Raw genomic sequence first — 17,271 nt, 5'->3', positions numbered from 1 at the left:
TTTTTTTCTTTTTTTAGTAGAAAAAAATCTTAAAATGAGTAAAATTATTGCATAAAGGGGGTTTTTGGAGGGGGGGGGGCTGTTTATGACAAACATTAATTGTTAATATATTTTTTTGTTATAATTCTTCATAAATTTGGTAGAACTGTTGTGCATGTTGTTAGGATCAATCTTCTTTTTATCATTTTCACAACTGGACTGCACTACAATTTACACACCGTCTCTTTAAAACGTCCCTATATGATTAAATAAAATGTTATGTGACTCCTATTCACTCACCTCGAATATGAGCATAAAAATGAATGATCTCTATGGCTTTTTTCACCACACAATTTTACACACTGTCCCTTTAAGATTTCCCCAAATGTTAAAATAAATGGACCTTTATCACAGCAAAGCTCGGAGTACAAACTCTTAGATTTGAGCACAATGAGTAGCGATCTCCATGGGGGTTTTTTTTTGCCACGAAATTTTACACATTGTCCCTTTAAAATGTCTCCCCTAAAATGATATAATACAGAAATAATATTTCCCCAAATGTTGGAATGAATGGACTTAAGTGACTTTCACACACTCACTTTTATCACTGCAAAGATAAGAGTAGGTAGAAGCCCTCAAATTCATAATGAGACGCGATCCGCGTGTTGTTTTGTACACCTCAATCTTAAACACTGTTCCTTTAATATTTGCCCCAAATTTTACACACTGTGCCTTTATCCATTTTTTAAAAAATCATTCTTTGTCAGTTCTATAGAACCCTTTTTCATGTTTTTTAAATTCAACTTTTTGTTATTTTTCCTCGGACAACACTGTATTTGACACGCTGTCCCTTTAAAATGGGGGTCCCCAAACTATGGCCCTCGGGTTGAATACGGCCTGCCCCTACATTTGTTCCAGCCCCCTAAACAATACCAATTTTGTGTTACCTAGAAAATAATGCAACGTCGGGATTTGAACACAGGTCACTACTGAACTCTTTCCACTGAACTACCAGTGATATGCCAGTAGATGACACATGAGCATTGGCTTTTATCTCATTATCACACAGTCATGGTACCAGAGACGAATGTTAATTTTGTTGTACATTTCTCGTGTTACAATGACAATTAATTTGTCACTTATATTGCTTAGAATAGAATATAAGAATATAACATAATTTGTTGTCATTGTAACAAATTAACATTTGTCTGGTACCATGACTGGTGTGGTAATGAGATACAATCTACTGCCTTTTCGCACTTCATCTATACCACAACTACGTTGATCTTGGTCATGTTAAGTTTATATTCTATCAACCTTTTTCTGTGAAGAACCCACAGAATAATTTTTGGTTATTCATTTGTTATTATTGAAATTTCACACGCTGCGCCTTTAAAAAGTCCCCCAAAATGGATGGAAGTGACTCCATTTCACTCACCTTCATCACTGCAAAGATAGGAGTAGAACCCCTCAGACTTGAGCATAATTAGAAGCGATCCCCATCCCAGAAGCACAGCGGAAAAGAGGAGATTCTCAATAATAGCCATCACCGCCATCCACCAGCGGCGGGCAAAGGCCGTGGCCAAAGTCGGGGCCATTCTTCCTCCAATTTGCTTTCCAGAAAGGAGAAAATAGAAAGTCTGTTGTGGCCGACTGCAGTGAAGGATCAGCGATGGCTTTATCTGGGAAAAGACAAAAGGGAGGGGAAGGTTTTATAGTCGCTCTACCGTGGCGGAGCACCACAGGCCAGCGGGGGGGGGGCGACTTTTATAACTTTCAAGCCGGACTAAGATAACCCAAAGTGCTGCATGTGAGTTATGATAAACATTTGTAAATGTATATGTACTTTATTTATACAGCCCTTTACAACAAAGTGCTTTACATTGATAACAGAGAAATAATAAGTAAAACCCAACCACCCCCCCCCAAAAAAACAAAAAAAATAGTAAAAGACCATAAAATCAATGAATACAACCGTATTAAATAAGATAAAATCTAATTATATATTATATTTATTCTATATTGGACATTTACATGTCATGCATGAGAAAATTTTGTTTTAAGTTAACAGATAATCAAAATTTGATGGGCGAATGTGAATTTTGCAGAAACTTTCAATTATATTTCGGAATAATTGAGACTACTGCATGGGTGGGAAAACTACGGTCCGCTTTTTCATTGAGGCCACTAAACGAAAATGGTCAAATTATAATGACTATATATACGTTGTTTTTGGGGTCCATCTGTGTGTCTACATAAAAATACTACTACATAAATACTCCAAAACAACACTAAATGTCAAATTTAGAAACAGGCACCTATATTGTTATTTTGGTTTCATTTTGAAAATACAATAAATAATACTACAGAAATATTACAACAGAAATACTAAAATATTACAAAAATATGACAATAAAATACGACATAAAGACTACAGAAATGTTACAAAAAACACTACTACGGACATTTTTCAGAAATGCTTCTGCAGAAATACCTCAAAGATACCACTACAGGAATATTGTAATACAAAAAACCTGCTTCAGAAATATTATTTCAGAAATACTCAAAAATTCAACGACGATAATACAGTAATCCCTCGGTTTTCGCGGTTAATGGGGACCAAAACCACCTGCGAAAAGTGAAAATCTACAGATGTATTATTTTATTTTATTATTATTTTTTAGCCCCGCGGAGCTCTGAACGCGTGAACGTGGAACCGCAAAGTAGCGAGTTCACACTGTATTACAAAAATACTAAAATATTTCAAAAATACTACTGTACAATGGAAATACTACAAAAATACTACAGAAATACCAAAATAAAATCAACTACGATAATATTACAAAAATACTTAAATACAACAAAAATATTACAATGGAAATACGACATAAATACCACAGAAATATTTCCATAGTAGTGTATTTCAGAAATAATTTTGCAGGAATACCACAAAAATACCACTACAGTAATTCTATAATACAGCAATACTACTACAAAAATATTACAACAGAAATACTCAAAAAATGTAACTAGGATAATATTACAAAAATACAAAAATATTTCATAAATACTACTGTACAATGGAAATACGACAAATACTACAGAAATACTCCAAATACACTACTATGGAAATATTTCAGAAATACTTCTGCAGAAATACCTCAAAAATACCACTACAGTAATACTATGATACAAAAATACTACTACAGAAATATTACAACAGAAATACTACTACTAGACATATGACAGCAGATACAACTACAGTAATATTACAAAAAATACTAAAATACTACAAAAACACGACAGAAATGGAAATATTTTAAAAATCCTACTACAGAAATATTATGACAGAATTACATCAAAAATACAACTACGGAAAATCAACGATTTAAAAAAATCCGACTACAGAAATACTAAAAAATACGAATCGTTTAATATTTAGCGCCTCATAGTATTAAAAGACTTCATTTAACAGAAAAAAACACAATATTAGTTCAAACAGTAAGTAAAATACACACTGTCCCTTCAATGTCTAGAACTGGGTGTTTGATAACTGCCTCTTTGTATTATGTCAACAAATTGCTTTTATAGATACGTCAAAAAAATTTAAATACCTGGAGTCATTTAAAAAATAAATACGACCGAATACAGTACTACAAACATACAACTAGAGTAATCCCAAAAAAATACTAGCGAAAAATCTGACTGCAGAAATACTACAAATATACTCAAAAAAATACAACTACAGTTATACTAGAAAACTAGATATCCAATTTAGTGCGTGAAACAGGGACCTTATATATCATTTTCTATTAATTATGAACGTTCATAGACATATTTGCCGATAATATTTTTTTTTAAAACAAATATAAAGAAATATAATATATATATATATGACTGCATGTATATTGATTCATAAATGAAAAATGGGCTAGGTCTTCAAATGCAAAAAGTTGCCCACCCTTGGTCCACTGAATGGCTTTTCTGTTTCTTTGCAGGGATAAAAGAAAAAACTGGTCCAAACTGGCAAAACTAGACCCCATCACCTCACCTCAGGGCCCCCGAATGTCCTCAGAGGCTTAGTCAACCGCGACGCTGTAATTACTTTCCTGCACTCTACACAAAAACGTTCCTTATTTAGTAAAAACTTAGATTTCACTCAAATCAAATAGCATAATGATTTAAAACTCATATTTCTTATTTTAAATGCTTATTGGGTGATTAATATCAAATACAAGTCTTACCTCTGCAACCTGCGGGCACGAAAAGGCAACATTTGCCAAGTCAGTCTTTATATACTGTAGTTTACCAGGGGCGCCCTCTAAAGGCTGACAGCGTCATGACACCCATATCCGTGCAAAACAAGCTGACAAAAACAACCTCCAATCTATACATTTCGATTGTTTTTTGTTTGTTTTTTAACTCTGCTTTTTCAGATATCAGCAGTTTTTGGTTTTTGCTGTCTGGGAGTTGTAAAATTACATTTTGTATTGGGACTTTTAGTTCCAGGCGTTATTCAAGCAAGATAAATGGTCCATAATGGGATTATTATGGATAACAATCAGTGTTTTTCGACTCTCCCTTTACCCCCCTTTCAAGGCATTGAGTCTTTGCCAATACTCCACCGAAACCAGGACTTTTTTGATTAAATTAAACGACGCCATCATTAGTTTCGATGGTAACAAAAAAAGAAATGCGATTATTTTACAAATCACGCCCACATTCTAAGAGGAAAGAGCATCAAAAGTGTGTTTTTCTTAAATTTTGTTATGTTTATTTATGTTTAGATTTTTTTTCTACTGTCTTTTTCTATTGCTTGTTTAAAGTTGAAACTACTTGTGATCCATATGCAAAGGAGTTGCTGAGTAATCAATTATTCCGTCTTTAAAGGGACAGTGTTTATTATTTAACACCTCCATAGTTTTCATTACAAAACATCCTTTTCATTAAATAATACTGTATTAAAAGGGGCAGTATGTAATATTTATTGCCTCCTAGAGGTAAAAAACTTACATTATAAAAAAAAAACGACATGAACTCTACACACTGTCCCTTTAATGTCTGCAGTTCGGTGTTTGGTTTGTACCACTTTGTATTCTATCAACAAATTAGTTTATGGTTACGTAAAAAATTGTAAATATCGAGCTTTGTATGAGAAGAAGAATTTAATTGTGTCATCTTAGAAATAAACATTGACCAAATATGTATATGAATACATTTTCTTGCATACATATACATGTACCTGTTATATTTTGTTTTATCGATTTATGAATAGATCAATTTAATCAAATTGCTTTTAAAACATTCCGTATTAAAAGTAACATAGTAAAATGTCCCTTTTTTAAGTACTTCATTTGATAAAATGCATTAAAGTGTCATGAACCGGATCAGGAGGAGAACCCAAATGCGTGACGTTTCTCACACTAGCTTTTATTTTACGGGAAATAGGGCAATCATGCACGCTAACCCAAACGCCAGTGATTTGGTGATTATTGGGCGGAAGACGGAAGGCAGCAGTCTGGCGTGGAATGACAGGAAGCCAGCGGCCGACGAGCTCGATACCAATTGCACAAGCAGATATTGGACAGACGGGGTCGATACCGGACAGGACAGGACCGACAGGATTGATATCAAAACTGGCATCGGAATTAAAAAAGGCCAAACTAGACGGGAACGAAACTGAAGATCGATATTAAACAGGACAAAACATACGGGAACAATACCGGACGGGAACAATATCGGAAAGGAAACCAGCAGGAAACCGGACAGAAACAAAAACCCACGTCTTGCGGGTGCAAAAGTTCGTTAACGGACTGACAAAGGGTGAGTGAGAGCACCGAGCTTAAATAGAAGGGAAGCCAATCTATCAACGAGCCGCAGATGGTGCCAAACGGGCGGGGGCCAATTGGGTGCCATGGCAATTGTGATATTAGTGTTTTCATTTGCATGATATTTAATAAATATCTTGATTAATAAAGTAAATATATAATTTATTTTAAAAAATACAAATACAGAAAATTGCACCATAAAACATTTATACGATTTAAACGTACACAATGTTTTATGAAAAATACATTTTTTGGAGGATGTCTGAAAGGGAAACTGGGGATAAGATGGTGGCACCAAAATGTCAACATTTATTATGAGTTGTAATACTTAGATTTTTCATCCGGACGGGCTAAATTAGAACGCCTGAGGGGCCGTATGTAGCCCGCGGCCTGTAGTTTATCCACCGCTGAATAAAACCGTACTGCCACCTAAATAAATAAAGAGATTTAATAATAAATAAAAAAATTCAAGTACACAAATCAAAAAAAGTAAAAAATGTTTTATGACAATGACAAGAGCAGCACCAAAACAATAACTGTTTTTTGTTTCTAACAAGCCAGATTAAAAAGCCCGGCGAGCCGCATGTGGCCCGCAGGCCGTATTTTGTACGCCCCTCTTATTCTGAAGAACGCTCGTATGTGTAAAAATCCTGTCACATTTCATAAAACAAATATTAAAGATAATATATTGGATGTATGTCCTGCGCGGCACAGTTCATGTCTCGGGAACCTCCTGCGTGGGTTCAAATCCAGCTCCAGACTTCCTGTGCGGAGTTTGTATGTTCTCCCCGTACTTGCGTGGGTTTTCTCCGGGCACTCCGGTTTCCTCCCACATTCCAAAAACACACATTTTCAGGTGAATTGGCCGGTCCAAATTGTCCCTAGGTGTGAATGAGCGAGTGAGTTGTCTGTCCCCGTGTGCCCTGCGATTGGCTGGCAAGCAGTTCAGGATGTCCCCTGCCCGATGATTGCTGGGATGGGCTCCAGCACCCCCGCGACCCTACTGAGGATAAGCGGTGTAGCTAATGAGATGAGATGAGATGAGATATATATATATATATATATATATATATATATATACATATATATATATATATGTATATATATATATGTGTTTTTTCTTACCAAATTTATATACAAAGCACCAAAATAATCACTGTGTCAATCAGCGCCATCTTGTGGAAAAATCTTATTTGTGCAAAGTAGTGTAATGAAACCTGAGTCTCTTTGACATCAAACATTTTTATTTCACGTCTACATTCAAATATTTGGTGCAGTTGAGGAAAGGAAAACAGTGCAACATAGAAAAGCCTTTTTTTTCGTCCTTCAGTGCTGGTATTCAGACGGGTCAGTGCATCATCAGTGCCAAAAGTCCCAATATGACGGTCAGAAATAATTTCTGCCTTGAGTCTCCGAGAGCTCCAGCTACAAAAATTTGGATGACACACAAAAATAATGCATCATCAGTTCATAGTCAAGTCGTGTTTATTTGTGATGCCCTTAATCACAAGGACTCTCAAATGGCTGCACAGACCACATACTATTGCAAACTACAGACTATTATGACACCGTCCCCTGATCTAAAGCCTATATGAGGGCAAGGGAAAACTCAAAACAACTCAACATGAGGAAAATGAAGAAACCTTGAGAAGGGACTACACATGAGGACCAAACTGCAATGGATGTTGCATTAACAAACAAGGTAATTTCAAATAAAATATAAAATAATTAAATCATAGTATAGAATACAAAATAGAAATTAAAAAAATAAATAAAAAGGATGACAAAGGACGCAATGGATGTTGCCATAACAAACAATAAAATTGAAAATAAAATATAAAATCATTTAAGTATAGTATAAATTAAAAAAAATCAAAAATCAAATCAAAAACATGAACAGGCTGCAATGGATGTTGCCATAACAAACAATAAAATTTAAAGTAAAATATAAAATAATTAAATTATAATATAAAAATAAAAAGCATGACCAGGCTGCAATGGATGTTGCATTAACAAAAAATACACAGATATAGTCAACGTGAAATGTCTGCGTGCAAGACGTATAAGCTCTAAAACAGCTGAACCGATTTTCGTGAAAATGTACACGATTGTACTTTAAGCGTCTGCAAATGTCTTTAGCTAGGTTTCGTGTCAAGGTACCCCTAATAAATATCGACAAAATGTATACACATCTGCTTTTGTAGGGTATTTAAGTCAAGTCAACTTTATTTTTTCAGCCCTTGATTACAAGAAGTCCCAAAGGGCTTTACAGACTATTATTACACCCTTCCCTGATCTAAAACCTACATGAGGCCAAGGAAAAACTCAGCAAGAGGAAATTAAGAAACCTTTGAAAAGGGACTGCATGTGAGGTAATCCCCCTTCCAGAAAGACTAGGCTGCAACAGATGTTGCAATAACAAAAAATACACAGATATCGTCAACAGGAAATAAAGGTCATTCATAAACTATAGAGTAATAAGTGTGTTTTAAACTGAGATTTAAACAGTTCCACTGAGGTTGCAGATCTAATCTCAGGGGAAAGAGCATTCCACAGCACCAGGGCCCGAATGGAGAACACTCTCGAACCTGTAGATCTCTTCTTGGCTAATAATAGCTCAAACATAATTAGCTAATAGATAATTTTATAGCAAATAGCTTTTTTGTTTGTGTCATGACGTTATTCATGAAATTTATGTATTGCTTAAGATAAATAAGTATACTTCACTAGCATTTTACTCACAGTGTGGCGCAAACTCGGCTTCTGCAAAAAAAACAAATGTGAAATCGTAAATGGAGTTTTTGTTTTGCTTCTGTGGAGCTCATTTTTCAAGATGGACGCCAGTTTACCTTTTATAGTGAAGGTGGTTTCCATGCCGGCGTGGATGTGGTCGGTCACGTGACAATGGAGAAGCCACGTTCCCGGGTTCCCGGCTATCATCTCCACCGTTTGAAACGTCCCGGGGAAGAGATCGAAGACGTCTGCACGATGCACGCGGTCGTTCTGCCAAAAAAATGATTCGGAGGGCACATCACAATGCGGAATAACGTTGAAGGTGAAAATCCAAACAATCGGAAATCACGCTATGCAATAGCCTCAAATCACAGAATTGTTTTGAAAAGTAAACCGAGTCTGATGATTGTCTACATAGATGAGGGGTCTCAAACTCGCAGACCGGGGGGCATTTGTGGCACATGTGATGATGGCTCAAGCTACCTGTGTCAGGAGGACCAGAACAGAGCAGGAGACCCCAGAGCGTTCGTTACAAGTCTTTATTTGGGGAAGCGTACAGGGTTAGTGGGAGACGCGATGACCGTCGGACGTCAGCAGCAAAGCCGTGAAGACAACTTCGGAACACGTAGCCAATCGTAGCGTGGGACGGAAGCAGGTCGAGTTTAGCGGGACTGGAGAGAAGATCGTAGCGTGTGACGAAAGCAGGTCGGATCGGAGGCAGGCAGAATCAGGTAAACAAGTCAAGAAGGCACAGGTAAATCAGGAGAGTCAAACGGGGTACAAAAGTAATCCTCAGACGAAGAGGTCTCGGCGTAGCGTGCTTAAAAAGGGAACATAAACCAATCAGGAAGCGCATTCCAGCGCGTCAGATGATTACCCCAGGTGGCTCCACTTAGGTAATCATGACAGAACCCCCCCCTCAAGGGACGGCTCCAGAAGTCCCCCAGGAAAAAAAAATAAACCCAAGACACGTCACAGGGAAACACAGGTAAATCAGGAGAGTCAAACGGGGTACAAAAGTAATCCTCAGACGAAGAGGTCTCGGCGTAGCGTGCTTAAAAGGGGAACATAAACCAATCAGGAAGCGCATTCCAGCACGTCAGATGATTACCCCAAGTGGCTCCACTTAGGTAATCATGAGAAGCTGCCCTAATATGAAAGTTTAACGTCAGTGTGGCCCACTCAAGTTTGAGGCCATCTTTATGCTAATTAGTTAGGATGGGCTCAAAACTTGGAAAGATTCACACACAAGTGCGCGCGGGATAAAAACCAAAAAATTAGCTTGTGAATTCCATCTGAAGTGTGTTTTAAACGCAGTGTTTGAAAAACATGTATTGGCCGCCCGCTCCTGTTGAAAGCATGAGATGGATCAAAAAAGAGAGATAGAGAGAGAGACATAGAAAAGAAGAGAGAGAGAGACAGACAGGAATATATATATATATATATATATATATATATATATATATATATATATATATATATATATATATATATATATATACATATATATATATATATATACATATATATATATATATATATATATATATATATATATGTATATATATATATATCATATAGAGAGAGAGAGAAATAGAGAGACAGAGAGAGAGGGAGAGAGATGAATAGAGAGACACAGAAATAGAAAGAGAGAGACAGAGAAATAGAGAGAGAGAGAGAGAGAGAGAGACACACAGAAGGAGAGAGAGAGACAGAAATAAAGAGAGACAGCAATAGAGAGAGAGACATAAATAAAGAGAGAGAGAGAAATAGAGAGACATAAGTAGAGAGTGAGAGAGAGACAAATAGAGAGAGAGAGAGACAGAAAGAGAGAGAGAGAGAGAGAGAAAAATAGAGGGACAGAAATATATATAGAGAAATAGAGAGACAGAAATAGAGAGAGAGAGAGAGAAAGAGAGAGAGAGACACAGAAAGAGAGAGACAGACAGAAATAGAGAGAGAAAGACGGAAATAGAGAGAGAGAGACATAAATAAAGAGGGAGAGAGAGAGAAATAGAGGGGCATAAATAGAGAGTGAGAGAGAGACAAATAGAGAGAGAGAGAAATAGAGGCGGAGAAATATATAGAGAGAGAAATAGAGAGAGAGAGAGAGTGAGAGAGAGACAGAGAGAGATAAATAGAGAGACATAAATAGAGAGAGAAAAAGAAAGAGAGAGAGAAAAAAACTGAGAAAGACAAACAAAGACAAATACAGACACAGAAATGGAGAGAGAGAGAGAAAAACGAAGATTAACACAGAAAAGAGATAGAGAGACTGCGGAAGAGAGACTGAGACAGGAGAGAAACAGACAGAGAAACAGAGCCAGACAAAGAGAGAGACAGCAAGAGACCCAGCGAGAGGGAGACACATATGAAGAGAGAGACACACAGGGAGAGTGAGAGACTTCTGACTCGATTCTTGCTTACTTATCATTACAGGATTATTTATTTTATTATTAATGTCATATCACCTCTGTTTTCCATTTTTAGATTTTATCTCGTGCGAAAAAAAATATGTATGGGAAGAGTGGAATTTCTGATGCGGTGTGGCCCCACTACCTGGAACCTAACTCCAGGGGCCTCATTTCATTGGATATAGACAGTAATCCTGGTTTAAAGGGAAAGGTCCAAATCAGACACTAAAACAGTAACTTTGATAACAAATGAACCTTTCTTTCTTTTTCGCTCGGTTGCTGACATTTGGTGCATTTAAGGGACAACCAAAATTATTTTCACCCTTAATCCAAACAATATAAGAACAATTCCTTTTTTCCCTTCTTTCTACTTTTCATCCACACCTTCATAATTTACCGTATAAATGTGAGAATACCAAATTTCTTTCTCCACGGGTAGTAAGAAGGCATATTATTTGAATAAATATTGGAGGCAATGAGCAATTCTTGTGAAGTTTCATTCGCAGAATATTCTGGGCACGAATGAGCTGCTGACAGTTCACAAGACTGACAATCGAGAAAGACGGTCATAAAACCGAGACCCAAGGTAATCAAAACTTTTATAAAATGAGCCTCTGTCTTAGCCGGTTTATCGGTATTCTATGATAACGCTCAAGACAACATCTGGCTACCGAACACAAAGCACACTGAAATAACGAAAGTTATATAATCACGGCTCAGTAAATAAAATTATAATCACGACTTAATATTCGATGTTACGTTAAGTACCATCAGATTGAATAAACTATCAATGTATCCAATCAATCAGTGTCTTTTATGAAAAACTGTTGGGACACAAACTAGTTCTAACTGAACAAAATGTGAAAGAAAGAAAGTCATATAAACCAACCACAATCTATGTACAGCAACCTTTAGATCACAAGTGTTAAACAGGCGGCCCACGGGCCAGATCAGGCCTGCTAAGGGATTGAAATTGGCCCGCGAGACAACACTCAAAGAAGCGCAAGAGAAAAACAAGCTGCAGGTTGAAATATGTCAACTTGATGTTGCCAAGGCCAGGTGGCCCTCACAAAGACACTGTACTTGTATTTATCTCTCTTTCTCTCTCTCTTTCTTCCACCCCTTTTCTCCCACCCTTTCTCTCTCTCTGTTTCTTTTAACCTCTTTTGCTCTAACTTCCTGTTTTCCTTTTCTCTCTTTTCTCTTTCTCTCTTCATACCCTTCACGCTTTCTTTTCTCTTTTCTCTCCTGTCTTTCTATTTCTCTTTGGATTTCTTTCTTCCTCTCCCTTTCTTTTCCCCCTCTCTCACGACTTTTTATCTTTTGTTTCTCACGCTCTCTCCCTCTCTCTCTTTTTCTTTCTTTGTCCCGCTCTCTCTCCTTTTCCCTCCCTCTTTCTCTTATTTCTTTAGCTCTTTTTCTTTCTCTTTAACCTACTAGTCCGGCCCCCGACAGAATGTTTGTTCTATAGTGTGGCCCCCGAGTTAAAATGAGTTTGACACCCCTGCTTTAGATATTGATCTTGGAAGGAGTTTTACCCTCTGTTTATTTCTTGAAACAAAATCAAACCGATATGGAAGCTGATCAAAATATGGGTGATGCTAACCTTGTAGGTAAAAGTCTCAGCGTGGAAGTGCACAGTGTGCATGTCCACTTCGTTGCCCATGCCGAGTAGATACCAGTCCACTTTTTGTCCATGGCTCATCACCAGACCATGGAGGTTTCCGTAAAGTTTGCCATTAATCCCTACAATATACACATTTATGCTAAAAAATAAACTCAGAGATTAGGTGAAAACGAGGTTTCTTACCATACATCTTGTTGCTCTCCTCAAATTTTTCATCCGGCGTGAAGGAGTCAGGCTCCTCCCCGAGGTATGTTATAATATTCTCTTCCAAATAATGGGACTGGTTTTCGTCGTGCACCATGAAAAACAGAGCAAACTCCTTCTCCACGTCCTGCCTTTGTCGGTCGGGCCCTTGGCCCTTTAGAGTCCCGGGCCTGCAGACCACCAGTGGGCCTAGAAGACCACTGTAGAGATCCTGGACATGACGGAAACATTCAGAGAGTTTAAGGTGTAGATTGAGATCTTATCCAGGAAAAAACTTGTAGGGTGTGAAGGATTTTATACATTTTACTACAAAGGATTTTATACGATTAAATACAAGTTACATTTATCGAGTGCAATGAAAATTTTCACTGAATAGGCTTCAGGTCACGCTGTTCCAAATGCAGAATGTTTTGGCTGGGGAATTTTGATAACAGGACTCTGACGAAGGACGGCAAGCATTGTTTTGATAAACGCTCTGCTGTTTGGAGTTTCTCCAGACATCGAGGCGAGGGGGTGGACCCTCACGCGGGGGCTTTCCTGGCACGCCCATGGGAGGGGCCGGCACACCAGCTTGCGGAAAAAATGTGGGCCGAGTGAAGGAAGCAGAAGATCAAGAGAGAAGGCTTGACGGAGACTAGAGCGACACTAATTCAGCTAATTCGGCCATATATTCGATGGAGTTCACTTAGCTAAATTATTTAAGAAATTAAATCTGCCCCCGTGTGGAAATGTCGGCTTTCTTGTTCGTTTTTCCATCAAGAAACGAGCGTGCATTGTTAGGTAAATGTAGGTTGTGTTTGGTTATTGGAGTCAGATAACTAATTCGAACAATTTGGTAAACGGTACATTTTAATATTTAATTTCTAACAGGTGCCATCAACACAGCCCAGAAAATCATGGAATGCTCTCTGTCCAGTCTGGGGAACATTGCCGATCAGCAGGCTTGGGTAGGGTTACTTTAACTGGATTACTTTCAATTACTTTTGGATTACTCCAATACCAAATATGCTAAAAAAAGACAAGAGAAACTAAATATGAATAAAATTATGACTCACAACACGTGGTAAGCTTTCTCTCTTGGCTTTGATCTCTTTGATCTCCGGCAAAACTAACATAAAATGCGACAAACAAAATGAAAATAAATCCAAACATCATTTTTGCCGTTCCATGTATTCATATTTAGTTTCTTTTGTCTTCTATTAGCATATTTGGTATTGGAGTAATCCAAAAGTAATTGAATGTAATCCAGTTAAAGTAACCCTACCCAACCCTGCCGATCAATATACATCCTATTTTTGTTGGAAACGTTCAGACACCTTAAGGTCTGTAGATTGAGATCTTTGTCAAAGTCAATTCATCCACAAAAAAATAACCTTACAGAGTCATCTAAACAGCCCAGAAAACAAGGGGGCGCTCCCTGCCCAGTCTAAATGATATTGCTAACATTATCATAGATCAGTAGAGATCCCGTGAATGTTGAAAACATTCAGACATCTTAAAGTCTTTAAATTAAGATATTTGTCAAAAGTACATTTATTTTGAGAAAAAAAAATGAAAAAGGTAAAAAACGAAAGTATAGATCTTGCACAGGTTAGATACATTCAGATATCTTAAGGTCTGAAGAGTGAGATATTTGCCAAAGTCCATTCATCCAGAAAAAAACCTTACAGAGTCATCAACACAGACCGGAAAATCATGGATTGCTCTCTGCCCAGTCTACAGCAGCAGAGCCCACAACAATTTACCGTAGATCTGTGTTGATCCTGTACATGTTGGAACTATTCTGATATTTTAAAGTATGTAGATTGAGATCTTTGTCAAAGTCCATTCATCCAGAAAAAAAGCTTACAGAGTCATAAACACAGCCCAGAAAATCATGAGCTGCTAACTGCCGAAAATGGATGACTATGATGTTATCAACGACAATAAAGACAATTATATTCTAAAAAAAAACATTAGTCAGTTCAAAGGCTAACTGATGTTAGCTCACAATCTCCATTCTAGGCGATTCCAAAGGTCTTTTGAATTCCAGGGAAATCCAAAAATGGCTAAATTGATCAATTTACGGATCAAAGGCCGTCTCCCGAGAATTATTTTCAGTCCATATGCCCCGTTTCTACGTCTGCCTGTCAGTTTAGTTGATGATTAACACGTTCTCATGATACGTTTGTAAACTTTGGGCTAGCATGTGACTTTTATTGTAGGTAGGCAACGTGTACCTTGATGAAGTCGACATCGGAATAGTAGGCGTAGGAAATGCAGTTCGGATCCGAGGGTCCCGGTCCTGAGCTTTCTGGTACTTTCCAGGAAATCATTGTCATAAAGCCTGATAACAGAAAATTGATAGTTAAAGCTAAAGCTAAATGCAGTGCGTAGGTTTTTTTAAACACTCACCAGGTTCAACAGCGAGAGAAGGGCCAGTCTTGACTCCATGTGCCGTAATGCTGAATGGATACCTTGCTTTGTTTTTAAACATAATGTCAATCTCTTCTCCTACTTCACATTTGATGATTGGACCTATAAAGGGACAGAAAGCAAATGCTAATGTTAATAACCTAGCTAGTTAGGTATCACGTGACAAATGGAAGTCTTCATTGTCTACATTTGGACCTTCAGAACTCAAACGCATCAAAGCTACTCAAACACAGGCTACACAGTGATCCAACACTAACCAAGTCTGACAGAACAAAACATTAAAGGAGGATGACACGAGAAAAAATCCTCCGTGTGAACAGAACAACCACCAGAGTGCCATAAGGACGAGACAGTGAAATATAATGCAGGCTAGCTCTAACTGAACAAAAACATAAAGGGAAGAACGGGGCCACAACTACCTTTAACTGAACAGAACGGGAAAAGACACAATGCAGAAAATGTTGGGAGACTAGCTCCAACTGAACAAAATGTGAAAGGAAGATGATGAATGACATATATTTGAACACAAACCAAAAAAGAACAACAAAACATGAAACGAGGCCAAAGCAGGATATAAGGAGACTAAAGAGCTGTAAGTCAACAAAACGTAAAAGTAGATGAAGCAGGACAAATATCAGAAAACTCAGAAGAAGACAATGCAAAAAATGTTGGGACACTAGCTCCAACTGAACGAAATGTGAAAGGAAGATGACGAAGGACATTTTTTTGAACACTAACTAACTGAACAAAACCATTAAAGAAAGACGACACACAAAATGCCTCTAACTGAACAAAACTTGAAAGCACCATGACAAAGGACATATATTGGGACACAAATTAACTGAACAAAACATGAAGGGAAATTGTTGGGACGCTAAATTGTTGGGACACTAATGACCTCTAACTGGGAAAAAATGTAAAAATTAGAAGTTGCTGAAAATGTCAGAATACAAAGAAGCTATTACTGAACAAAACATGAAAGGAACATGACGAAGGACATATATTGGGCCACAAATTACCTGAACAAAAACATGAAGGGAAGACAACTCAGAAAATGTTGGTACACGAATGAGCTCTAACCGTAAAAAATCAAGAAAATAAGAAAATGCTGAATATGTCAGGATACAAAGTAGCTATAACTGAACAAAACATGAGACGATGCAAAAAAATGGACACTAATTAACACTGACTAAAAACAAGAAAATAAGAAAAATGCTGAAAATGCCGGAATACAAAGTGGCTGTAACTGAACAAAACATGAAACAATGTAGAAAATGGAAACCAATTAACTCTGACTAAACTAAACCTGAAAAGAAGAAGATGCCGGACATATCTGGGACCACTAACCCACCCAAAAAATAAAAGAACGACACAGCAGAAAATGTTGAGACACAGAGAAGTTCTAACTGAACAAAACATGAAAGGAACATGACAAAGGTCATATATTGGGCCACAAATTACCTGAACAAAAACATGAAGGGAAGACAACTCAGAAAATGTTGGTACACGAATGAGCTCTAACCGTAAAAAATCAAGAAAATAAGAAAATGCTGAATACAGTATGTCAGGATACAAAGTAGCTATAACTGAACAAAACATGAGACGATGCAAAAAAATGGACACTAATTAACACTGACTAAAAACAAGAAAATAAGAAAAATGCTGAAAATGTCAGAATACAAAGTGGCTATAACTGAACAAAACATGAAACAATGTAGAAAATGGAAACCAATTAACTCTGACTAAACTAAACCTGAAAAGAAGAAGATGCCGGACATATCTGGGACCACTAACCCACCCAAAAAATAAAAAAACCACCCCGCAAAAAATGTTGAGACACAGAGAAGTTCTAACTTAACAAAACATGAAAGGAACATGACGAAGGACATATATTGGGCCACAAATTAACTGAACAAAAACATGAAGGGAAGACAACTCAGAAAATGTTGGTACACGAATGAGCTCTAACCATAAAAAAACAAGAAAATAAGAAAATGCTGAAAATGTCAGGATACAAAGTAGCTATAACTGAACAAAACATGAGACAATGCAAAAAATGGACACTAATTAA

At 37.3% G+C, this 17,271-nt stretch overlaps 2 protein-coding genes across 3 annotated transcripts in view; both read right to left on the bottom strand.

Annotated features, from left to right (window-relative positions):
- LOC148349264 (large neutral amino acids transporter small subunit 4-like) overlaps window positions 1–4,241 on the bottom strand; it is a 28,328-nt gene extending 24,087 nt beyond the window's left edge. For both annotated transcript variants that reach the window (XM_088321223.1, XM_088321224.1), the window contains exons 1-2: window positions 4,224–4,241; window positions 1,418–1,661 (exon numbers count right to left, since the gene is read on the bottom strand). In XM_088321223.1, coding sequence (XP_088177349.1) covers window positions 1,418–1,577 — 160 coding nt within the window. In that variant the 5' untranslated portion in view covers window positions 1,578–1,661; window positions 4,224–4,241. The remainder of the gene's footprint in view (window positions 1–1,417; window positions 1,662–4,223) is intronic.
- Window positions 4,242–7,033: 2,792 nt separating this feature from the next.
- The window catches only part of LOC148349263 (ferroxidase HEPHL1-like), a 35,964-nt gene continuing 25,726 nt past the window's right edge, over window positions 7,034–17,271 (bottom strand). Inside the window, exons 14-20 of the mRNA XM_088321164.1 lie at window positions 15,180–15,302; window positions 15,005–15,111; window positions 12,765–12,996; window positions 12,561–12,700; window positions 8,657–8,810; window positions 8,550–8,570; window positions 7,034–7,232 (exon numbers count right to left, since the gene is read on the bottom strand). Of these exons, the coding sequence (XP_088177290.1) occupies window positions 7,156–7,232; window positions 8,550–8,570; window positions 8,657–8,810; window positions 12,561–12,700; window positions 12,765–12,996; window positions 15,005–15,111; window positions 15,180–15,302 (854 nt within the window). The 3' untranslated portion in view covers window positions 7,034–7,155. The remainder of the gene's footprint in view (window positions 7,233–8,549; window positions 8,571–8,656; window positions 8,811–12,560; window positions 12,701–12,764; window positions 12,997–15,004; window positions 15,112–15,179; window positions 15,303–17,271) is intronic.

Source organism: Urocampus carinirostris, chromosome 17 (assembly GCF_059441175.1).
Source record: "Urocampus carinirostris isolate Australia breed hairy pipefish chromosome 17, RoL_Ucar_1.0, whole genome shotgun sequence".
NCBI classification, from domain to species: Eukaryota; Metazoa; Chordata; class Actinopteri; order Syngnathiformes; family Syngnathidae; genus Urocampus; species Urocampus carinirostris.
This window is presented reverse-complemented; position numbering and strand designations above follow the sequence as displayed.